The sequence below is a fragment of the Candida dubliniensis genome, chromosome 4 (genome assembly GCF_000026945.1).
Source record: "Candida dubliniensis CD36 chromosome 4, complete sequence".
NCBI lineage: Eukaryota > Fungi > Ascomycota > Pichiomycetes > Serinales > Debaryomycetaceae > Candida > Candida dubliniensis.
This window is the reverse complement of record NC_012863.1, coordinates 395,911-421,285: the sequence shown is the minus strand read 5'-3', so window position 1 is coordinate 421,285 and position 25,375 is coordinate 395,911. Positions and strand designations below refer to the sequence as shown.

The window sequence follows — 25,375 nt, the reverse complement described above, 5'->3', positions numbered from 1 at the left end:
TCTACATGATGCGATGGAACAAAATCTACGTCATAATATATATTAAATTTCTACCACTTTACAATTTCGAATCTACTTTCTTTTGAGCTTCTTGTTGTACTATAAATTGGGCCTCTCTTTGACCAGAAAACCAACCTCCATGTGCACACCCATTAGAACTATCATCCATAGTCTCTGCACCTGCAAATCTGATTCTATTTTGATACCCATCAACAAAAGCTTTAATGACAGCTGAAGGGTCTTGTGTGCCGACCAAGGACGTTCCGTAACTACCTCTAAACAATGACTCATTGTTCCAGGGTGTATGGTAAATTGAATGAGGTTCTGGTATTTTCTGAATCCCGTTCCGCTCACAAATTTTTGCAATCAATGGCTTGAAGATTGACCAGATTCTTTGTTGCTTTTCGTGTGGTTGTAAATTCTCAATGTATTTCGATAAAGGGTTTTGAGTCAACGCAACTAAAGACGGAACATTATTTACAGCTTGGTAGTTGATTAATATTGTGGGATAATCCCAAGCATCGACGGTGATTGTATCTTGTGAGGGGACACCGTTTGTCAAACCATAAAACCTGTCCACATCTCTTGGCCAAAAGCAATGATCAAACTCCAAAACCACTTTCCCTAAAGAGCCAAAATAAACATCCGGTAAAACTTTTTGAATATTAGGAGGTATTTCTGGAACCCACTGAATATAATTTGCATCGTTCGGATTAGTAATTTTCAAAATTGTTTGTGGAATTGTCACTATTATATAATCGCAAGAATATGTTCTACCATCTTTAAGATAAACAAGAATTCTCTTTTTATTCGTGTAGTCAATCTTGCAAACTTGAGCATTCAATTTGATTGAGGAATCTCGATATGTTCTTGGCAATTCTTTCAACTCGTTGATGAAAACTGTATTATATCCATTTTTAACAAATGCATTTCTACCCAAGTGCCCATCATCGGCAAAACAATACTTACCAGAGAGTAAATCCCATGATTCACCGTGCCATAGTTCACTCCACATTCGTACAGCACTCAAAGACAAATCAATTTGTTCTTCTGTTAAGATATTTCGATACCTGTCAACATATTCTTGTGCTAACTGTTTCACAGAAATATCCGACTTACCAGGGTTCTGTTTATAAACCAATTGGAAATATGTCATCATTTCTTCAAGAACAGTTTCAAATTTCCATTTCTCAATCTCTCCTTCAAATTCATTGAAATATAAATACTTCCCATCATCAAAGTAATATTTGACATTACCCAACTGTTGGGCCTTATCTAACAATGGATTATTTAAACAATCATGAAACCACGATGCACCATAATCATATGTTGTTCCTTTATTGTGTGTGGATTCGATTGTGAACAATCGTCCACCTAAACGAGGTTGTGCTTCTAAAATGACTGTGCTTTTAATACCACTCTTATACAAATCTGTCGCAGCCTTTATTCCTGATATACCTCCACCTACGATGACAACTTTTTTATGTGGCATTTTGAATTCAAGTGTTGATGAAAAGCCTTTAATATAGAAAAGAAACCAACAAAAAGTGTTTGTTCAAGGAAATTAACAATTTATATATTATATTTTTATTTTTTGAAAGATAATATTATCTTGATTTGATAGTTAATGCCGAGGGACGCGGGATCGTTGTCCCTTCCGCGCCTGTCCACATTAGGCATGCAATTAAAGTAGTTCAGAAGAAGATGCGCCCCAAACAATGTCTAGTAAAAATAATCTTATCTATTAAATCCTTTTATTGTTTCCAACTCTGGTCTTCAGAAGATGTCAATTGTTTGCTTTATAAAGCTAATTAATGAAAATACTATATAATATTAAATAAATAAAACTAAACCAAAAAACAAAAACAAAACAAAAGTAAAAAGTAAAAAGTCACAAAAACATAACTGAGGCAAATTAAGATTAAAATGAAAATAACAATATTAACGGAAATTAATGTTCAACACTTTAAAAGCAAAATAAAACGTAAAGATAAGAAAATCAATAAGAACCAAAGTAAAAAAAAAAAAACAATCGGAAAAATATCAGAACAACGTCTATACTAAATTATCATGTAAACCAACCAATTCTCCAATTAAACTCATGTATTCTTGTATAAATGAATTGAAGACCCACCAGTTCCCAAAACTATTATTAGCATTGTTAGCACTTGACGAACCACCACTAATTCCTGTAGCTGAATCTTGTTGAGTCAACGGTTGTGTATCATGTAATTGACTAGAGGAACTTTGCAACTGTTGCTGTTGCTGTTTTAAAAATATATGTTTCAAAATGTCATTTAAGATAAATGAAATGCAATTGTTGTACATCAAGATTGGATATTTGGACTTGAAATGACTAGAAAGCAATCGCTTATCAATCAAATTAATTAAAGAATTCAATTTAGCAGTTTCTTTCGGAGTTAATACAACTTCATTCCCACGTTTATTCTCCGCGTTAACTTCAGATATTGAAGTATTTCTAGTAGGTGGAACTGATGGGTTACCAGTTGACACCGGTTCTGGTGATAAGGAGCCCTGAGATCCAGTTGCAGCAATTGGGTGAGCAGGACTAGGATCAGCTTCTTCGTCATCATCCTCCTCACCATTGTCGTCATCAAGACCACCATGGAAATCCGTATTCAAAAAATTCAATAGATCATTTTTAAAGAATTCATCAATAATGTTGATCTCCTCATTTATAAAGTTCATAGAAATGGAATTTTTCAACTCATTATTTGTAGTAGGATCAAAATTGTAGCCAATTAACGTATAAATCAAGTCATTTGATAGAATTTCGTTTTTGAAATTGAAGTTCACTTCCCCCATAGATGTAGTATTCAAATTAAAGAAAAAACTATTATCATCATCATCTAATTTAACTGTCTGGGAGTTTATCTTTAAAAAGTTCTCAATATCACTTGACATCGTGGTCTTGCAAATATTTCGATTGATCAACTTGATAAAAGTGATCAACAAATCGTTCAAATTGATCAACTTCTTAATTATTACCAAAAAAATTGTAGACCTTTCTGTTGGGAACTTTGGTGAATCTAATTTTTTTAACTCATTGTTAAAATTATTTATCAAATGTAACAAATTTAATCTTAAATTTTTTAACAAATTGATATTGGTGGATGATTTAAGTAATAGCAAATAAGGTAGAATTTCAATGAGGATCGCCAAATATAAAACCAAATCGACATTCGCATAAGTTTCTTGCATCACCAACGGTTTTATAATCGAATCCATCAAATTACGCAACAAACTCGAATTATTTAACAAGAATTCATTTTTAAGAAAGATCTGATGAATCAACTCTCGGTTTAAAGCAGGTTGTCTGGCGTAACATTCATAGCTTAACCTAACAAACCAATTATCATCATCCAATAGGGATAGGTTGGCATCCGTGGGGTATTTTGTGTCGTTTTTTAAGAATGATAAACGGGGTGCTGTAATATGTTCCGTCAATTGTTGCTGCAATGATTCCTGAGGAGGCTGTTGATGGTGGTGACTATGATGATGATGATGCGAGGCTTGAAGCGGCTGTAAAAATGGATTACCAGAAAGATGCTCTGTTTTAATTTTTTGTTTAGAAGAAGTCCGTTTATGACTTATTCCACGCCTTGGTGTTGAGCTTGCGGTTGCAGGTCCACTAGGAGCTATTGATGCAAACGGATTATTATTATCACTATTGAAAATCTCATTCAAATCATTTAATTCGTGGTCATCACATAATTGCTTGATTTCCTGTTGAACAATATTTGTATTCCACATTACTCCAAGATAGTTGTATTTTGATTCACCTCTGCTTCCCAATCGTTTGATCAATAAATTGGGATACACTAACTTGATCAATTTACCAAGTTTGGATTGACCAAGAATCAACTTTTGTTGTTCGTTTCTTGTATTTGATGAACTGGGATAGCTTGCAATCAATTTCTGACAGATGATATAATAAGTTTTATAGATAGACAATCTAGGAATGGTGTAGTTCTGAGGATCATCGTCTTCACTTATTGGCAACTGGATTAGAATATCATGCAAAATTTTGATGGCAAGGAATGTACGAAGCAATTCATGGTAGTTTATATTTGTCAATTTATTATCCTTATCTTCTAAGTTTGGGAAATAATCAACCAACATACTAGGAGTTTTGAAAAAATTCAACAATTGATTAATTATGGTAACTGTCATGTCTGTGTCATTGGGACTTACGACCGTCTTGTCAATGCGGTTTTGGTAATTAGAATTGTCCAACAATGTACGTTGTCTGTCATTGTATAACAAATTGTAAAAGTCATCCAAAGTCAAAGGTGAATCGATTTTTCTTAATATAGATAACAAAAACGTATTGATATTTGAACCATCAACAGAGGTTAAATTAAACAACAAATCATTGAGGATGGCTGTTGATTCCTTTGAGGAACGTTTAATATCATCCACTCCAGTTCCAGCTTGTTGAAACGAGGGTCCTTGTGACTGCAATTGTGAGGAATTGTTCCCACTTAGACTAAATAACGTCAAATGGGAAGAAATGGACAAATTATTTTTTTGATGTTGCCGCAAAGCAGAAACATGCAGCGATGATGTGCCTAAAATGGATGGAGGCAATGTACCAGATGGTAATAATGCAGAAGATTGTTGATACTGTTTACCACCTGTGGTAGACATTAATGTGTTCGAGCTGGTAGTTGGGTATTCTGGCAATCTGAAAGCCAGGTTATATAAATTAGAAGAGTCAAATGAAGGATTATATGTTGAATGCGAAGTGTGAAATGCAAACGAAGTACTAGGTTGCATTGTAGAGCCAGGAGGAATACTTGAACTAGTACCATATAGTGGTGGCGGTACTCCTGTCTGCAGAATCTGTTGTGACAGCAGTGAAATTTGTTGACCTTGTGGAGTAGATTGTTGTTGCTGGTGTTGTTGTTGTTGTTGATCATGGTACGAAAGATTCTGTTGTTGAGAAGACTGTGAGTAATAATATGGTGCTGAACTGACTAGTGGAGATGATGGCACCATGGCAGGAATAGGTTGATCAAGTTCTGATGATGCTGTTCGTTTCAAAGGCGAAGTATGCACAGAGTGACTTTCATGGGACAATTCGCTTCCCGGATGTACTGTTGTTGCTGCTGCTGCTGCTATTGTTGATGCTCTGGGTCTATTACTAGTGGGTGGAAAGTTGTAATTCATGTAGTTGTCATTATCATATATATTGTGCGTTTGAGAATGCTGCTGCTGCTGCTGCTGTTGTTGTTGTTGTTGCTGGGTCTCTTGCAGTTGCAGTTGCAGTGGTTGTTGCTGTATCTCCAGCTTGTTTTCAGGTGTGAAGTAATATCCAGGGTTCAGCACTGACGATTTCTGTCGTTTATGTGTTCTATGTGGGTTATTGGACATTTTAAGTACTTTGTTATCGACAGATGCATATGAATCAACAAACAGTTTGGATATTATAATACAGATCAGTAAATGAAATTGAGGAAAAAGAAAACACTATTGTAGATTGCTCTCAAGTTAAAGTATATCCAATATCTGTATGGAATAATGGGATACACACCTTGATTATAAATTTTAGGAGTGATTATTTGACGGCAAGTATTTTTTGCAAAGTGGTATTTAGGCACAAATCAAGTTGTAGTAATCCGAGTACTTGAGACGAACCAAATTTTTTTGTTTGTTTGTTTTTGTTTATTTTTGATCTGGATCAGGGGCACCCCAAGAACTAAACTTATAGTTTATTTTTTTTTATTTTCTTTTTTCTCAAACGAGTGATATCTCGAGTATTACTATCGTGAATTCAAATAATGGGTCCAGGTAACCGGGTGGTGGTTGTACTTCCCGATATCTGTCTTTGAATTGGAATCAAAAAAAAAAAAAGTAGTTAGGACCTCCTCTATATAACGGTTGATCCTTCGTAATTAACTAATTGTGTGATTTAGATTTGTATTTTTACAAAATAAAATCACAGTATATTCTTTTTCTTTTTCTCAAATAGCGTTGTTAAATGGTGTGCAAGTGCTTGTTATACGATATCTCTATTGGTTAAAAAATATCAATAGGTTTTTCTTTTGTTTTCTTACCACAGGCGTGTTTATGTGTTGCAGTGTATAAAAATGTCAATTGATGTGAGTTACCGAAATCTAACGTTAAGCTTGAGCAATACGGCTAGGTTACACGCGAATAACTGAATTGAACAAAAATGTGATATAGTTGGTGGCAACAAGGTAACGAATACAAAAAAAAAAGCTTTGACGATTTCTCTTAAATGGTGTTTTAGTTTAGGTTTGATATGATTATGCAATCCAGTACTGTTATATGTTTGTTATCAAATGAAATAATGATATGAGCTATGAATACTAAATGTTCAATACCAGTGGATTATACAATTAGTAGTAAGTCTGAATTGTAACTTTAAAACAACTGATACTTATGTTGGTCTAGGCTGATATACGCGTAAGGTCGAATGCTTCTAATTCTAATTTCGGGATTTTGTAAAGGGGATTAAAAATATTGGTTGACTAGGTTAGCAAGTTGAATTAATAAAACTAAATAAAAATAATAATAATTTTTTTTAAAAAAAAAAGTTGGTGTAAACAATTGATCTTTGATAAAGGTTTAAACCGTGTATCACCTGGACGAATCGGTATCTCTTGTAGAATTTGTTATATAAAAAGGAAGGACGGGAAAATAGAATAAACAAGAAACAATATTCAATAATAAGAAGTTGATATTGAATTCGGAAATGTAATTGAATGTTGTTGTCAAGGGAACTTCAAATTAGTTTTATATACTCCAAAAAAAAAAAATTAAAGAAATTAAAAATCCAGGGCGAATTAATTTTTAGAAGGGTAGCGTGAAAATTTGGAATGGAAAAATAAATAATGCACGAATTTTGTGTCTGTTTATGAACTTCCTGTTTTGTGATTTCTTTGTATTGGAATGCAGAACGGATAAAATCTTTAAGAATTAAAAAAGCTTTTGTTAAAATAAAAATATCAAGTGAAACAAAAAAAAAAACCAAAATTAAAATACCACTATATTTTCTGCTGCGAATCACAAACAATAGAATCGTAATAAAGAGGTAAATACTCAATCTTGGTAATTGAGCGTCTAGCAAAGATGTTTGTCTGAAGTATATAAATATAAGTGGAAGATACTGTAAGTTTATTTTTATCCAGGTTGACTGTAAAAGTGTCGGATTTTATAAATGACCATAAAAAAGTTTGAAATTATGCAAACCCTATATGAAAACTGAGAATGTTTTTTGTTGGTATACAATATGAGATGACGAATTCTAGACGAAAAAAATAAGAAAATGTGAAGATAATCGATTAAAATTCTGTTCCCCTTACTCAAAAATTTCAGGTCGGTCTTGAATTTAAGAGATGACCGTGTACTGGAAAAGTGGCGGTGATGACGGCAAAATGCCGGTTGTATTGGCTTCGTCAAAGCTAAACCAAGTAAATTTCAAACAGTTTTTTGTTTTCAATACTTTGGTGATTTGATTTGATTTGATTTGATTTGTCTGCAATGTTAAGCTAAACTAATATGATGTCAGTAATGTAGAAAATAAACTAAAAAGAAAGCTTGGGTTTTGATTGAATAATCGCTTTCACTGAATGGAATGATTTATGTGACTGTCCAATTGCCATTTGCCAGATCTTTGGTTGTAAAGTCATCAAAACCAAATTGACCTACAGCAAAACACAAAAAAATGTTTCGTGCCATTTATACTATTGTTATTATCCCGATAAAAGTCAAATAAAGAAAAGCAAAGTATTGAGTGAATGAGTTTCAAAGTATAAAAATGTAATTAACCTTTCACTAGTAGAACAGGTGGGTGGGTATTGTTGTTCTAGTTTTTGGTGATGCAAGCTTGTTGTATGCACACAAATAAAATCTATGCACACATTATATGTAGAGCATAATGGTAATAGGAAATAATATTGCGATTACAACCAGTTAAAATAATGACCTGATTGATTGTTAACTCTTTTTGTTCTTTTGCTTTTTTTTTTTTTTGCCTCTTTGAATATATTATTCATGCTTCAAGGTATTGTTGTATATACTTGAACTGGAACAAATCATAAATGGTTTATGGATGGTAGTGGTAAATATTCTTGCAACCACAGAAGCGCCTAAATCAAAAAAAAAAAAAGGAGAGATGCTTTTTGGTGTTGCTTATTTATTACTGGTTTTGGTTGGTTGTCAAGGAGTACAAAATCAGATCTTTACCTCCACTCTAATACTTGACTAAGATGGTCCAGGTACGGGGAAATGTGGATGAGCAAAGTTCCAATCAATTATATATATATTCTACTCCTTGTAATATTTTACATTCCTTAAGTAGAAATCAAATAGGAGACAAATCAATTCAAAATGTACTTACAGAGACACAAGAAGTGTACTAGTATTGCTAAATTTCTGGCCAAATGAATACAGTATCAGCGGTCTTCGCTTAAATTTTAAATTCTTTTGTGATGTTGACAACAATCCATACGAAATGCTACAAATCGATAACCTAAGTTCTACAGTAGAAATACTTGATATTCAGGTGATGGCAAAATCATTCAAGCAAATCAAATTAACGAACGAAAAGAAAAGAAAAGAAAATACCAAGAACTAAATTAAACGTCTAATTGAATTGAAGTGACGACAGGATACCAGGGGAAATGTAAGTACTGAAAGCAAACCTAGTCGGTTGGTTTGCATCCACTGCTTCCAGGACAAGCGAGAAGGTGGTTTATTTCCAGAATCAAAATAATCTCAAAAATAATCATCAACACTTTTATTGAGAAGCTAGTTTGTCAAGTTACGAATACATAGAAAACCACTTCTTTTTTTCAGAGTAACACAAACAAAATTTTTTTTTTTTCCATTCTTTGTCCAGAGCTTTATTGAGTTAATTATAATTTTGTGGGCACAATATTGATTGTTTGATTTTTCTACCAATAAGGAAATATAACTCATTGGAAGAACCAATATTATAATGGAAACACGTATTCACAAATTAAGAGCATTCATGATAATACACATTCACACAAACTCATACACATAACAATTATCAAGTTTTCTGTGAAGGACACAGAAATGTCAAAAGCCCGATGACACCGAATTATTAATATGATTTGTCTTGCAAGTGTTACTGAATGTGATCATGCAACTACTGTTAAAGAGAACAAAACAAAACAAAAACAATCAGAACTAAAAATTCAAACTATATGTAATACTTCCAATCTAGTATTCACTATCACAAATTAGACGAGCAAAATTTTCGAATTCACTTTTCATGTGTGATATATATATATATCTAGATAAAAAAGAATAGTTGGTTTCTGGATTCTAGTATCATCACATAAAAATGGTAAAACCATATCCCAGATATCAAGTGAATTTGCTATCATCACTCGGCTATCCGAGTTCCCGTTAAAGTTTGCTTTTTTCCTTTATTGGGTAAACTCGATAATCTTATAACACAATTGGGGAAAGAGTATCAAGAATAAATTGAATAAATAAAATATTCTTTTTTTTTTTTTCAATAAAAGTATCACCACCACCACCGCTGCCGCCTCTATCGTTATCATTATCACCACACGCTGATCAAATTTGCCTAATCAATCGAAATTGGAAACAAAACAAAACAAAACAAATCAAATCAAATCAAATAATAATAATTAAGATTAGGTTTTGATTTGCATTGATAACTTTTCATTTTGGAATGATTTCAATTTCAAAACATAAACGCAGCAACAGCAACAACAACCAAACCAAACCAAAGAAAATTAACTATTACTCCTGTTATGATGAAGATCACCGCCGCCTTAGCTTAAGCTATCATTCTATCTTCAACCTCTATGTTCGTTTTCTTCTTTTTTTTTCCTTTTCGGTAGTATTTTTCTCTGTGTGGTCGTCTATTTTTTTGAGTTTGTGACACTTGCCTATTTTGTTTATAAATTAGATTTTTTTTTTGTACCTTTTTAATTTTGTCAAACTGGCGCAGTTACGATGAAAATTAAGAAGCAGGAGTAAACCCTTGAAGTTCAGACACAAATTTATGAGTAAGTATATTCAATCACATTGTGAATATAAGTATGTGGTTTGGTTTATTCATTTCTTCATGGCTACAAACCATCTTAGAAAACCAAAATTCCTTTTGTTTGTCCCCTACCTAACAAAAATTATTGCAATTACATAATGACCACCAGATTGAGATCAAATGTCCTGCATATACCCGAAGATTGTAATTACTGTGAAATTGTACCAGTCCCTCGATGGTGGTGGGATGAGATAATTATGATAAGAATGAAAGTAGGTGTAAGATAAATATAACTACAAAAAAAACAATAGCACTGGAGTTATCTGACACTTACCTTATAAACCAATCCTTATGATCTGAGTCTCACTCCTACTCGCTATAATCGATTAAGTGTGTAGAACATTACTACCGATGACAGTGAAGCCGTGGAGCATTCCCACTATAAGCCCATTTTTCTATAAACTTTCGGTTATGGTACTTCTTCCAGAAGTCCACATCTACAAATCAAAACATTGGGTAATAATAAACTAATTTTAGAACTTTCTATATGTTGCTTATACTAATCAAAATAAACAGGCATGAATTGAAAAATGAAAAAAAAAAATTGAGAAAACAACCAATTCTCTTACAATTTGGCCTTTGGTTCAGATAACAAGCCCTTGGTCAAAATGTCTTTCATTTCGTTGGCGCTTTCTACCAAGTACCATTTCAAATGATCAGATTTTAATCCGTTTCCTCTCTTACAAGAAATATGGACATGGATCCAGTCGTTGTTGATTAAATAAGCTAAACCGAAACCATCATCAATAACTTGTGACCAACCCCAGGATTGGAAGTATTCCGAAGGCACTTGAGATGATGAAATGTACCAAGTTTGTGAATAACTAAAAATTGGGTCAGTGAAAATTTCTGGAACTGGTTCGTTTGGTTGCAACATTTGTTTCAAACCAAACAAATGACGATCAACACCTTTACCATCAGCAGCAGCAGACAAATAAGCAACGTGCTGTTTAGCAGCAGCTTGGAAACTAGAGACTTTTTCTTCATTGGTAGCCTTTGGATTGGTCCAAGTTTCAACAAATTTCTTAGATTCATTAGATACAGTTCTACCAGTTTCAGTTCTACCTTTCAAGAATTTTCTGGTGGCGGCGGACTCATAAGTTGGTCTGATTTTACCAGTGTATTTGAAATAAGCCAATTGCATCAACATTTGAACATAAGCATCTGGGGAAACCTTGAATTTCTTGATTAAACCTTTACCGTAACCGTAATGTTGGAAAATTTCTTCATCATGAGCAGCAATAGTGGCATTGAATTTTGAAATGGCGTCAGAAATATTGGCTCTAGTAGTTGGGTTGATATCAAAAGGCAAGATTTCAGCAGGACCAATTTTTGGTGCAGAACCACCGATTTCAACAATTAACTCTTCTGGGCTTTCTTCAGTGATTTTCTTGTAAACAGTGTTGTTTAATTGAACGGTTGGTGTGGCGTCCATTCTTGAATGTTCACCAAGGAAACCAGAATTACCGTTAGCACTAACAAAAAATTCCAACGGTTTGTCAAAAAATCTGTTTTGACCATCACCGTGCCAGCAATTTTTGGATTTTTCTTCAATGGTAACTGGGTTGTGTGAGTCTAAGCAAATAACAAAAGCAGAAGCAAAAATGGATTCCAAGGAGGCTTGATTTATTGGAGATTTCAACAAGTTGTTATAAGCACCCAACCATTCATCTCTATTCAAAGAAGTTAATGCACCCAATCCAAGACCTTTAGGAGTAGCATCGTTTTTAACTTGTTGCAAGTAACTGTAAAGTTCTCCCTTGGATAATCTTTGACCACTTTCATTGTGAGTTGGAACTTTGTAAAAGTTGTTCTTGTAAATAACAATAAAGAATTTGTTAGCTTCACCATCGTAATGTTGGGTGATATCAGAACCTTCAGCTGGAACTCTTGAATTGTTAAACATGTATTTGAAGGCATTCATACAGTATGGATTACCTTTAATGACTTCTGGGTCCAAACTTTCGTCTAATACTTTTTCTTGGAATTCAATGGTGTAGTATGCTATCAAACTAGCTTTCAACAATTGATCGTTACCAATCACATTGTTGATATCTTTGTGGGAGAAAAAATAAGAAACGTATGGAACCACAGGATCTCTATATGACATATAAGCATAATCATCCCAAAATTCAGCCAACCAGTTATCTTTATCACTAGCAAAATTGGCTAATCTAGCTTGTAAAGCTTCACCGACACCACCAGGTTGAATAAAGTTTTCAACTTTTTGTTTTGTAGCAGCTAATTGATCTTTATTTAAAAATGGCTCAACCGTTTTTAAATATTTAGCAGCAGTTTCTTCCAAAGATGGAACTGGCAATTTTGGCAATTGTGATTGATATTTGAACAAATCACCTTTTGGGTTAGATGTTGAAAATGGTTTTTTCAAAACTGGCATGATTATAGATTTGGAACTTGTTGAGTTTTGTTTCAATATTTGTTGTGGAATTCTAAATTTAAACATTCTATGATATCAAGAACAAACGTGATTACCTTTTTTTTTATCCTTTATTGGCCTCTACTTCTTCTAATAAGTTGATTGAAAGAATAGATAATTGAACAATAATAAATAGAAAGAAAGAAAAAAAAAAAAGTTTTCAATGGGAATGAAATAAAAATATGAATTTCAAATAAAATGCAATAGTTTAAATATCAAGAAATGTTAGAGGAGGAAATTTATAACCAATTATTTTTCTTTTTAAAAAAAAAAAGAAAGAGCGTTGAAAAATTTCGTTGATTTTATAGACTTACTCCTGGAGAAAAATATATTTATTATATCAGCCTATGATTTTTTGTGGGGGTCATGGAAATTTGGTGAATGTGCACTACCGTCCATTGTTAAGTTGGTACTTATAACCGAGGATGCGACAACATTTTTTTTATAACGAAATTGTTCCCACGGTTTATATACAAGTAATACTCTTCCCATTGTCAAACACTCCAGACTCCTGTAATCGCATTTCAATGAATATGCCTTTGGAGGTATGACTAAATGAGATGGATGTGATTTGGTAATGATCTTTTTGAGATTGTAGTGCAAATTATTCTTTTTAAACTAGAAAGTATTGGCATTGTCTGTCTGGTATTTTATTTATTCTATTATTTTATATTTGCGGAGTTGGATCTGCCTCCCAAGAGTTTTTGCACCGCCATTTTGCCCCAATTCTATTCTGCTCAGTCTCTAGAAGTAATGGATAACAAGAACAAGAAGAAAAATAAAAGACTGTAAGTAGCATCGCGGAGTTTAAATCAACACCAGTTTTTTTTTTAACCCGGGGATATATGCACCATATACAATGTGGGAGAATAAACCTATTTGCAAATCAAAATGGTTATCGCAAGTATGCAATTATTAAATGCATCAATATGTAAAATCGCCTCATAATGGTTTCTAGCTGATATTATTCTCGACCACATTGTTTAAGCTTTCCCCATTCTCCGGGGCTGTTCATACTATTTGGTGTTTCCTGAGTATGAGGTTCAATATCGAACAAACTAGTGTAAAGAGCATGTTCATTTATAATCATCTTTCCATTGCTGGAATAGCAATAAATAAACCAGTCTCAGATCAAGTTGCATTTCATACATCAAGAGGCAATAGAATAATACCTGGACGTAACGTTTTGTCTATATCAAGACAATTCTACTCAACTACGTCACTGCTGCCATTACAACCCATGAAAGCTTAAAATCTGTCTACGTTACCTCAAATTGTCCCCTTATTGTCATTTCTCATTTTTAATTTGGATTATGGAGATTAATATATGCCCCTCATTGAGCACGTATCCACTTGGAGTTGACGCAGGCTATCAGTCTTCCGGGTAATATCTGACTGTAGTAATGGGGGAATAAAAACCGAAATATCGTTCGCATATCGCGTTGGATCGTTACACAATATCGGCAACGAGCGTTCCTCTGATGCTTGTCAAACTGTAGTTTGAAACAAGAAGAAGAAGAAAAAAAAAATGGAAAAATACAAAAAAAAAAAAAAAAACATCTGTTTGGATATATCTGTTGCAGTTTTTTTTTTATCGAAGTTGTGATATATCTTAATCTGTTTTTCTACCAAATGGATCAAGAAGAATTATCCCTTTTCAGGATTATCACTGGGTATTTCTTTCTACTATGGTATATAATTATCCTTGTGGCAGCCTACAGTGGGTTTTTTGAGATTTTTTTCAATTTTAGAAATCGACCAGTACTACAGTCAGTTCACCAAAATGACCCTGAGAGTGATGATGACGAAATATATGAAGGGGTAACAATTATACGACCAATTAAAGGCATTGATCCAGAGTTGATATCGTGTTTAGAATCTTCATTTTGTCAAAATTATCCAAGAAGTAAAGTGCAGATTTTGTTTTGTGTTGATGATCCAAATGATCCTTCCCTTTCCATAATCCAAAAATTGATAGCAAAATACCCAACAGTCGATGCTCAAATCCTAACTAGTGATAGCTATAACCCTCAAACGAAAACTAGTGATGACCATTATGGACCCAATCCCAAAGTTAATAATTTGGCAAAGGGGTTTGTCCATGCCAAGTATGATATTTTATGGGTGATGGATAGTAATGTTTGGGCAAGTTCTAATATTTTGAAAAATTCTGTAATTTCATTGAATAGCAATTTAAACATGTCGAGAAAGATGGGACAATCAAGACCAGTGAAATTAGTTCATCATGTTCCCTTGGCATTAAGTATCAATAATGTAACCAGAGGTGATGGTTTAGTTGGTGGTCAAGATCTAGAAATTACGGCAATGACCCCTGTTCCTTCATCTGAATCTATTAATTCACAATTAGTGAAACGTAAACAGTCACCGAAATCTAAAAATTCATTGACTGCCAATTCAGGTGCTACATATTCAAGGTTTTCAAAGAAATTGGGAGCAGAACTTGATGAAATGTTCTTGCACACATCGCATTCCAAGTTTTATGTACTGTTGAACAATTTGGCAGTAGCGCCATGTGTTAATGGTAAATCTAATATTTATCGTCGTTCAGACTTGGATCAATCAGTTAGATTAATTCCTCATAAGGATTCCCCATTTTTCAAAGACCCAAAAGTGAAACAAGATGCAGGGTATTATACTTCTTTGGGGGTTGGGCACGCGATTAAATTTTTCGCCCGATACATTGGTGAAGACAATATGATTGGAATTGCTCTTTGGGAAAATAGTCAAGGAAGAACAGGATTAACTGGAGATGTAGTTGTGCAACCTTATAGTGGGTTAGAAAACAATGCCCTTAGAGATTATATTCAAAGACGAGTAAGATGGCTCAGAGTCAGAAAATATATGGTTTTGTTGGCAACATTGATTGAACCAACTACCGAGTCGATTATCTGTGGTATCTATGGTACTTATGCTATCTCAACTATTTTTCTCGGTACTTGGTTCAACAAGTCCTGGTTTGTTATACATATGCTTATATGGATGTTGACAGATTATGTACAATATTACATTTTGATAAACCATACGTTGGATGTTAAAAATGTTACTTACTTGCCTAATTGGTTACACGATGCTATTCCACCCAAACAGAGAAATTGCTTACAATGGGGGTATATTTGGATACTTCGAGAGTTATTGGCATTGCCTATTTGGGTAATTGCAATGATAGGACATGAAATCGATTGGAGAGGAAAACCATTCAGAATTAAGAAAGATTTAACTGCTGAAGAAATGTGATAGACTAACTTTTATAGACAGATATAAATAGACACGACATGTATATATAGAAAAGTAAAAGCTAAATGTACCAATATTCTAACATCAAAAGTCATAGCCTTTTGCCATGCTCATTTCAAAATCAACAAATTATTCAAGTATTTGATTTCATCCTAGATTAGTAGACATGGAAATCAAAAAAAAAAAAAAAAAAATGAAGACAACCACCATACAATAGTCTTGTGCCATTGGTGTTAAAACTTTGGTAGGATTTTTGTAGCAAATTGTTTGAAAATTCTCTCATTTTTTTTCGCAACCTAAAGTTACCCTTACGAGTCTAGAACCAGATATGTCTTTTTTTTTGATATGCAAAGAATTAATACCAATTAAATTAATTACAATATTATATCTTCTTTTACAATTAGAAAAAAAATATCACGTAGGTGTTTTTGTTATAACTACTATGGACCTGATATTGAACAGCAAGGACAAGGAATAGAGAAGTTTAGCTTGAACCAATCAACTCTCAAGGTTTTTGTTTCATATCGGAATGAATCACGTAGTAAAAAAGAGCACAAATCTGGAATAAGAATTCAGTGGGCACAATTATACAGTATGAATATGATTTGAAGCAATAAAGATGTGCCTATAATCTTGAAAGAGTTATAAATTTATACTTAAAAGGGCAAAGAAAGATCTTATGACAAAAATATTTCGATACTCATCATCATCAACAATTATTCAACGAGAAGATAAAAACCACCGCTGCTAGTTTCAACTACTTGGAGATATTAGCATATGTAAAACTGCTACCTACAGTTCCTGCATTGAGATCTCACATGGGTTGCTCTTATTAATTTAGTAACACAATAGATGAACATATACTAAAACAAGCCACCCCTGGATTTTGTCACCTTATGATACTTGTAATGAACACAATACTGACCAACCAACGAACGAAACAATTTGTTTCAGGTTTTCTTACTACGCTCCACAAAGTAACACACCTTCAAGCCAGTTTATGTAAGCTAAGTGAAAAGAAAAGAAAAAACAAAACGAAAACTAATTGAAACGCGATAATAATCAATTTCTGTTACATGGTCCTATTTTGTGTATACAACCAAAACATTTTCTTGGATATTCTATAATGGTGGCTTTTAAAGTTGTCAATAAAGAAAGCGTAACATAAAAATTTGAATCGTTATTTAGCCGAAACTCAAACAGTGTTGTTAGTTGGAACCTGTTTCCTCCTCCCAAGGGATTGATCATCATCATCGTCGATGAATGGGACAATAGACTGACTGCGGCAATGCCTGGCCACAGAAAGAATGACGCATTTGACGTAAGATTTCTTAAAAATTGATTCAATATCGAAAACTGAACAATAAATCATTTACTCTTATTGTCCAAAATCAGTAAAAAAGATTGACATTTTGTTAGTAGTTGTGCTCACCTCCCTCCCTCCTTTTGAATTGCTTTAGGTAAAAGTAATCTAAAATATGTAACAATGGTTCAATTATACACTAGATTAGTTTTAAATTCAAATAAAGTATTATTTTTGTTTTGATTTTTGTTTCCTTATTTAAGATTTTTTTTCATTTTAGTATATCTCTACTAACAAGATGATATGTTTTATTATTGTATTTTCTTTATTTCTTTCTAATTTCGAATCAGGATCCTCAAATAGTTAATACACTGTAATCCCTTTCTACCCATTGACAATCTGATGCAATCAATTGATTCATCGATACATTAAACTTCATCACCTTAACCTCAACTCCAGCCGTTGGTTTTAATTTTGAAAATTTTTTGAAACAAAATCAATTAAGCATTTGATTTTTCAGGAGAATTTTGTTATTTTTATAAAACTAACCCTTTCGTTTTTTTTTTTTCTTTTGTGCTTTTTAATTTTCCCTGTTCGTTTATATTTCTCTCTCTCAAAGAAAGAAGGAAACAAAAAAAAAAAAAAAGAGAGGGTTGGGAATTAAAAAAAAAAAAAAGAAAAAAAAGATTCATAATCCTTGATCCTTTCTTTCCTTTTCCTCAACTTGTTTCTGTTTCTCAAATTCTTTTACCATTTTTCTTCTTTCTACGTTATCATTATATTTCTGTCGTTTAATTTGTTGAGATATCTCACAAGATCTCCATAATCAAAAAAAGAGACTTTGTTTACTAGCAAAGGTGATTTTCCACTTTTTATTTTTTGGTGTTTCAAACTTATATTAGGAAAGAAGTAAGCGACAAGGATAGGGCTTTCCCAAGTTCCAAGGATTACTGAATTAGTCATATATATACATATATCTACAACTGTCCAGTGATTTTCCCTATTTTAATATTTATTCCACAATTTTATTTCAACAACTTTTACAATAGCTTATTACTAGTTTAGAAGTTGCTGAGCTTGGACCCACGCTCTCCGTTATAATTTAAGAAGAGAGAAGAAATCCAACGCAAAAATATAAGAAAAGAAAAGTTTTAAATTTAAGCTGTTTTTTTTTGCCCGCAAACTGACAAATACTCCCCCCCCCAATAAGAAGGCAATACAATAATTGTTAATCACGTTTGATTGCACCCTATACATACATTTATCGATTGTGTACGACCTTAATAACCAGTTGGCGTGATTCCATATATTCACAAGAACAATATGCCTGAACTTGTACCACCAACAAATAATCGACCCCATGTGCATGAGACACTCGACTTAGCCTCACAACCTTCCTCGGGTAGTAATAGACAACCCCGTGAATTATGCAAAAAATGTAATCAGTTGATCGTTGAGGGCCACGCGTATGAGTTGGGCGACGATAGATGGCACATCCATTGTTTCAACTGTTCAAAATGTAACACGTCTTTGGGTTGCAATTCAAACTTTTTGGTTTTGGGTAATGGGAATTTGATTTGTTCAAACTGTTCTTACAACTGTAAGCAATGTGGCAGAAAGATTGATGATTTAGCAATATTGACTGGAGATCAAGCCTACTGTTCCAATTGTTTCAAATGTCGTTCGTGTAAGAACAAAATTGAAGATTTGAGATACGCGCGTACATCGAAAGGTTTATTTTGTATGGATTGTCACCAGAAACTAATGGCCAAAAAGAAGAAATACGATGCGAAAAAGAAACATTTGGCGTTGCTTCAAGAGAAGAGATTACAGTTGGAACGAGAAAAGGATCAACGTGAAATGCAAATATTGGAGGATCATAAACGGTCAGTCAACTCATCCAGAAACAGTCTAATTCAGTCGTATATGAATAACCAAAGCAACCAATCAGGAGAAAGCTTATTGTATCAACAGAACAACCGCTCGGTGACCTCAGTTACCTCGTCCAAAAACAAGTCGTTGCCTTTACCCCCAACAGCCACATCACCAACAAGACCAACTCCCTACACTGCAAATTCGTATCAATCCAAGGATTCAATTTCGGGGAAAAACAAGACCGATTCATCCCTTGGTTCCTTGTCAACATCACAGACCTTGTCAGAACACACAAACAAAGGAAATTCGACTTTACACAACAGTACCGGGCTTCATAATCCGCCAATATTTCAGTCAGATAACGATTTTTCCATTGAAGAAGTTCAGAACAGCTCTGACTCAGATACGAATGGTGATGAAAAGAAATCAAATGGTACTTCATTGCGAAATAAAAATTCCAATAGAAGCTCGAAAGTTCTGCCTTTTGTAAACCAATACTCAACGCCTCCGTTGTCTTCTGATCAATTGAGTACCGACGAAATATCAGCTGATACCGGTGAGAAAACTGTTTACTTGGATATTATAGATACTCCTCCAGAGTCCAAGGCTGATCCACTTTCTGGAAATCAATTAAAACCCGCCCTTGACGTGTCCCCGGGTGGAAACCCTGAACAGAAATCTAAGAATTTCCTTATTTTATCACCTAACCAATTCCACGATAATGAATTCCATAATACTAGATCCCCCATGATCGATTCTCCAGGAACAATTATTAGTCAAAATTCGAACCAAAACACGAAAGCAGTTAACCTATCAGTAGAAGATAAACCTCGCTCCGGGTGCCCTTCTCCATTTGCCAAAGTTAATAGACAGGCACGAGTTGTTGAAACGAATGATGAAATACTGACAGATGGAGTTGACGATGATTTAGCAATTGGAACACCAAGGCAAGAAAAACCTTCGAGGGCAGGTACCTCGAAATCGGTGTCTTCCCCACCACCAAGGGTGCCATTACCTAGCACTCCTTCTAGAGGCGACGATGCCTCCAAAAAATTCAGTTTTGTTGAAACACCAAAAGGTTTAGGATTAGAGGGGGTAGATTATGACAATCATGAGGATCAGAGAAGTTACATTAAACTGCAACAAGATCAACGACAACATGATATAAGTGAGAAAACTAGCCCGTCCTCAATAATGTCTACACCTAAAAGGGTTGTTGGCAATTTTTCACCTGCAGTAACCAACTTGGAACCAAAGAACTCAGATTGGTCAAATGACCAACAACACAAACACCTGCAAAAGAATCAGAATGTCTCACGTACTGCTTCAATTATCAAGAACTTGAAACACAAGCGTTCCACTTCAGGAAATCAAAATAAGTTAGCTGCACTTTTCACAACAAGCAATAGAGAGGATCATAGAAACGGTCACACAAGACAAACATCTGATGGATCACTTTTTAGTAGTATCGCCAATGCTTACATTTCCCCACCAATAACTAATAGTGGGTTGGGTGGACGTAGTCATATAAGACTGACATCAGACTCAACAGTATTGTTATCAGACGAAGATCATTACAACAATGTTGCTATGAAGAGTGAGATTGAGCAATTGAGCAGTAGCAAAGCTTTGTTAGACCAGGATGTTAAGAAATTGAGAGATGAAAAACATAAGCTTAATGAACAGTTGAAGATGATACAATCTAAAATTTCGTCGGAATCGATTCGATACGACAATTTAGTGGCTGAAATTGCTGAATTACAGGCACAAAAGACAAAGATAACGAACGAGAATAAAGAGTTGATTGAACAACAAAAGAATAGACAAGCTTCTGGTGCCACTGGAAAACTATCAAAGTCTTTTAGCAACGATTCTGATCCTGATGCCTCTACGTTGGGCAAGAGTGTCAATACACACCTTTCACCTTACAAGAACTCATCAGATAGCACTCTGGTTGTATCGAGGGATAATTATGAATACCTGGATCATTTGTCTCCTGAGAGACACCAAGCGCAATATCAACAACAACAACAACAATACCAACAGCAATATCATCAACATCAGCAGCAACAATCCACTGAGGACGAACAAACACACAAGGCAACACGGTTGAAATTTTGGAGAAGACCAAAAGTAGGAACAACACAGGCTATCCCATCTAATGAGTATAATAACAATAGCAACGCACCCAACAATGGTGGCGGAAGAATCCCGAATAGTTTCTCAACTCAGGCATTGCGTATACCTGCTCAAAATTCTGGTAATTCATTCAATAACAGCGGGGCAAATAACAATAACCAGCAAAATAAATTCTCCAAGTCTAAATCAAGCAATATATTAGACTCATTGCTTTCTGGAGACTCAAACCAGGTACCACTTTTTGACAGCACTTTACAGCAACGTGCAGACTATGAAAAGAATCAAGTTCCAATCATTGTTACTAGATGCATAGCTGAAGTTGAGAAACGAGGATTAGATTTTGAAGGTATATATCGTATTTCCGGGGGAAACTCTGCAATTGTGTCTATTGAAAATGCATTTGCCAGTTTATCCAATGATCCCGACGAGAAACAATTAAGCCGAGTGGAAGAAACGTTGGATGTAGACATCCATGCTGTTACTTCAGCATTGAAGAGATACTTACGGAAGTTACCTGATCCAGTTATTCCATTTGTCTTGTACGAAGACTTTATTAATGTATCAACTAAAGCTTCCCATTCCAAAGAGGTGCGTATAGCAGAATTACAAAAGATTGTTGGCAAATTGCCCCCAGCAAATAGAGAGACATTGAGATTAATTGTGAACCATTTACATTTGGTGAATTCGTTGCAAAATGTAAATAAGATGGGTTATAAGAATTTATCAGTTGTATTTGCTCCAACTTTAGCGAAGGACAAATCTGGCGACAATGAAATGGCCGATATGGGATTTAGAAACGATTCAACGGAGTTACTATTGACAGAATCACATAGAATCTTTTAGAGTCGAAAAAGAAAACTATAAATTTTGATTGATTTACAAGAACAAGTTTAATTTTATTATTTTTCCTTTTTTTTTTTTTTTGTCTTTATATTATAAGCGTGTATTGAAATAAATATATAAATATATATTAATGGATATCTTTTAGTTGTGGATTCAGATACATTTCTAGTTTTCTATGTCCATTACGGATCAAATATTCAATGGTATTAAATTGTTTCTTTGACAAATGATGATATTTGGCAAATTCTTCATGAATAAAATTCCTCCAATGTTCGCGAGTATTTTCAGGTTTGGTCTTTATAGTTCGAATGCATTTTCTATACAATTGAAGTACCTCTTTTTGTAATCCAGATAGTCTTGCCATTGTGGTTAATGTTTGGGGAGGGAATTTGCTGGAGTTTATATTATCAACAAGGATATGAGATTGTGAGACTATGTACAAGTAGTATCTTGGTAGATGTATTGATAGTAGGGATGTTGCTCCAGATAAATTTGAGCTGATTTATAACTAGGAATTGACAAGATAAGGGTAAAGTAAAGGGTACAGTTATATAATATAAGGGTTCGGATAATTTCTATGTTTCATCTCTCCACAAGAAATAATGTAAAAAAAAATAAAATGTGTATTTTTGATTTCTTGATCACAAACACACGACAAACTGATTCGTTGTACACTTCTTCCTGACAAAGAAGAAAAAAAAGTTGAACAACAACAACCGAAAAATTGGCCCGCTTTTGCCCAGTATTATATTGCCCTGTCATATTTTGAAAGGAAAGAAACTAGTAACACGAAAACAAACACAATGGCTGATAAATTTCCAGAAATAGACACACCTACTGCAGGTGGTGATGATGAGTACGAGGGCGATTTCTTATCCCGTGAAAAAGAATTAGTGGGAGACGAATTTACCACAGATCAAGATAAACAAGTGTTTGAAGACGACGAGGATGATGAAATAAATGAATTCAAAGAACAATTCCCTGAAGTCGATACCAAAGCAGAACCATCAGGTACCACAGGAGCTGAGGGTTTGAAAGATGACGATGACGATGATGATGAATTTGAAGGATCCACATCTTCTAATGGTGCAGCCAAAGAACTAAATTTATCAGAATCTCAAGCTATTAAGGAATGGAAACAACGTCGTGATTTAGAAATTGAAGAAAGAGAGAAATTAAATTCCAAGAAGAAGGAAGAAATTATTGAAAAAGCCAAATCAACTATTGATGATTTTTATGAAAATTACAATACTAAAAGAGATAACCATCAAAAGGAAATTTTACAGGAACAAGAAAAATTTATTAGCAAAAGAGATGATTTCTTGAAAAGAGGTACTTTATGGGATAGAGTAAATGAGTTAGTTACTGAAGTGGGTGAATTACCTGGTGATGAAAGCAGAGATAAAACTAGATTCAAAGAGTTATTGACCAAATTGAAAGGCAAAGAAAACGTTCCTGGTGCAGGAGGATATCAAGAGTAATCGAAGATTGTATCAAAAAATGAAAAATGATATACTTGTATATTTAAATAATACGTAACATTGTTTTACATTATGTAATTTACCAACTTGACCATTGGATTTGCTAACAATTCTTTGCGCTCATATTCGATATTAGCTTTTGCTGTAGAGTTCAAGAAATCATTCAAATTCATAATTTTCCAAATTGCAAAACTCATCAACACTGTTTCCAATTTATTCCAATTACCTCTAGTAACTTTAGTGAACAATGGGTGCTTAAACTTGATAATTCTCCACTTGGATAATAAAATCAATCTAAAAAGGTACAAGTTGATAGAATTGAAAACTGCAGGCTTAATTTCTCGAATAGATTCGTGTCCCGAATAACCCCAACTAGGAATAAGATTGATCGAATTCAAACATAAAGTAATCAAGCCAGCAGCGAAGCCTATTATTTTAGTGTAGCTTTTGAAAAACAATTTCAAATGATTCACATAAAGCAGCTGGATCCAATTCATATTGGTTGTGGTTTTGGGGGTCAAAGCTCTAAACACTGGAGATGTTAACGAGATCAATAAAATGGAAATTAGATTAACTCCGAATATTAAATTTATAAATGAATTGGATTTATGGGTAACATATGCAAAATAGTCTTGAATAATTGTATTATAGTCTTTCTTTTCATCCTTATTATGTTTGATCTCGTAAAGCCTATCCAACAATTTACTCTTGAAAAAATATAACCCCATTGCAGACATCAACACAACATTTTGAAAACAATAAGTTCGGAATAGACTTATCCAATTAACCCTATTATAATTTATACCTAGTTTATAATTTATCCAAATAGGATTCAAAATATATTTCTTTAACAGACTGGATAAGTATCGTTGATTTAACTTGTATTTGGTAGGAGTCAAATAGTTACTTAATATTTGTGCCACTATGGCGGGGAATATAAAAAAATGTTTCTTTTCATACAATTGGTTCAACCACGGTTGGTAATTGCTGGTTTTCAAATATTGTGAATATTTCGGTGACACCAATATTTTTGTATTGGATGGAGGGTTTAACTTTCCCACATAATTAATGAGCAAATAAATCAATAAATAATCCTTGGGAATCAACTTACTATTAACTGTTGCACAGTATAGAAATACGCAAGAAATGGCATTGGCACACTTGCTAAGGCGACGATGAATATTCGGGTCCTTCGTATTGCTATTTTGAATTAACAAGTTCTTGATTGGCTTATTTAATGTGACAAAGTTAGTCCAATAAAACGAATTCTTGATACGCAATACTTTGAATATAATTCCCCATTTAATCCATTTTGGAATAGCTGGATTATCTGCAAGGAACTTTCTAACTGACTGGATTACTGCATTAGTGTCGGTCATGTTGCGATGATGCTGAAAAGGATGGTTATCTTTGTAGGTATTATCATCATTCTCATTTTCTGTTTCCTTTTCAAATGCATATCGCGTGATAGTGGAGTGTTTATCATTAATCACGTGACAATAAAATGGGCCATGTGATATTTTTCAATCCAGGAAAACCAATTTTACACAAGAATCCAAAACGTACTTGAAATCCTCAAATCCAGAAATATTGGCCCCCCCCAGCTTTGAATATAGTTTTAGAATAAGGAAAAGATAACAAGTCTCCAGATGAGTACAAGTTTTATCTTCGGGGACAACTTCCGTTTTTTTTGAGGAGTGCATTTCGCGTCTTGTCAAAGGAATGAAAATGGAATAAAAATACACATTAAAATTTCGTGTTGTGGAATTCCTAATAACAAGTCATGAACTCCCTCTCAGTATGTGTGATTTATCGTGTGCAGTTTCAAGAAAAAGAATACATATAACAGAGAATTAAATATGTATAAACCTACATTCGAGCATTAGTTTTCTTTTAGCATTTCCTTTTTATTTCCATCTTTGAACTTTCTAATACTTTTGAAAAAA

General features: G+C 33.8%; 8 protein-coding genes across 8 annotated transcripts; 3 read left to right on the top strand and 5 right to left on the bottom strand. All coding sequences in view use genetic code 12, as the record gives it.

Annotated features, from left to right (window-relative positions):
• Positions 1–58: 58 nt before the first annotated feature.
• On the bottom strand, positions 59–1,492 carry CD36_41930 (acetylspermidine oxidase, putative; the record flags this gene model as incomplete). Its single annotated transcript, XM_002419813.1, has 1 exon — positions 59–1,492. One exon carries the CDS (start codon positions 1,490–1,492, stop codon positions 59–61), a length of 1,434 nt encoding a protein of 477 aa, XP_002419858.1.
• Positions 1,493–2,055: 563 nt separating this feature from the next.
• On the bottom strand, positions 2,056–5,397 carry CD36_41920 (conserved hypothetical protein; the record flags this gene model as incomplete). Its single annotated transcript, XM_002419812.1, has 1 exon — positions 2,056–5,397. One exon carries the CDS (start codon positions 5,395–5,397, stop codon positions 2,056–2,058), a length of 3,342 nt encoding a protein of 1,113 aa, XP_002419857.1.
• A 5,264-nt stretch (positions 5,398–10,661) lies between these two features.
• Positions 10,662–12,560, bottom strand: CAT2 (carnitine O-acetyltransferase, mitochondrial precursor, putative; the record flags this gene model as incomplete). The annotated part of the gene is made up of 1 exon (XM_002419811.1): positions 10,662–12,560. One exon carries the CDS (start codon positions 12,558–12,560, stop codon positions 10,662–10,664), a length of 1,899 nt encoding a protein of 632 aa, XP_002419856.1.
• Positions 12,561–14,165: 1,605 nt separating this feature from the next.
• Positions 14,166–15,788, top strand: CD36_41900 (UDP-glucose ceramide glucosyltransferase; the record flags this gene model as incomplete). Its single annotated transcript, XM_002419810.1, has 1 exon — positions 14,166–15,788. The coding sequence occupies one exon, from the start codon at positions 14,166–14,168 to the stop codon at positions 15,786–15,788; it is 1,623 nt and encodes a 540-aa protein (XP_002419855.1).
• Positions 15,789–18,414: 2,626 nt separating this feature from the next.
• RGA2 (GTPase-activating protein (GAP) for Rho-type GTPase Cdc42p, putative) lies at positions 18,415–21,948 on the top strand (the record flags this gene model as incomplete). Its single annotated transcript, XM_002419809.1, has 1 exon — positions 18,415–21,948. One exon carries the CDS (start codon positions 18,415–18,417, stop codon positions 21,946–21,948), a length of 3,534 nt encoding a protein of 1,177 aa, XP_002419854.1.
• Positions 21,949–22,075: 127 nt separating this feature from the next.
• On the bottom strand, positions 22,076–22,312 carry CD36_41880 (conserved hypothetical protein; the record flags this gene model as incomplete). Its single annotated transcript, XM_002419808.1, has 1 exon — positions 22,076–22,312. One exon carries the CDS (start codon positions 22,310–22,312, stop codon positions 22,076–22,078), a length of 237 nt encoding a protein of 78 aa, XP_002419853.1.
• A 439-nt stretch (positions 22,313–22,751) lies between these two features.
• Positions 22,752–23,429, top strand: CD36_41870 (clathrin light chain, putative; the record flags this gene model as incomplete). The annotated part of the gene is made up of 1 exon (XM_002419807.1): positions 22,752–23,429. The coding sequence occupies one exon, from the start codon at positions 22,752–22,754 to the stop codon at positions 23,427–23,429; it is 678 nt and encodes a 225-aa protein (XP_002419852.1).
• Positions 23,430–23,494: 65 nt separating this feature from the next.
• On the bottom strand, positions 23,495–24,808 carry CD36_41860 (conserved hypothetical protein; the record flags this gene model as incomplete). Its single annotated transcript, XM_002419806.1, has 1 exon — positions 23,495–24,808. One exon carries the CDS (start codon positions 24,806–24,808, stop codon positions 23,495–23,497), a length of 1,314 nt encoding a protein of 437 aa, XP_002419851.1.
• Between the last annotated feature and the right edge of the window lie 567 nt (positions 24,809–25,375).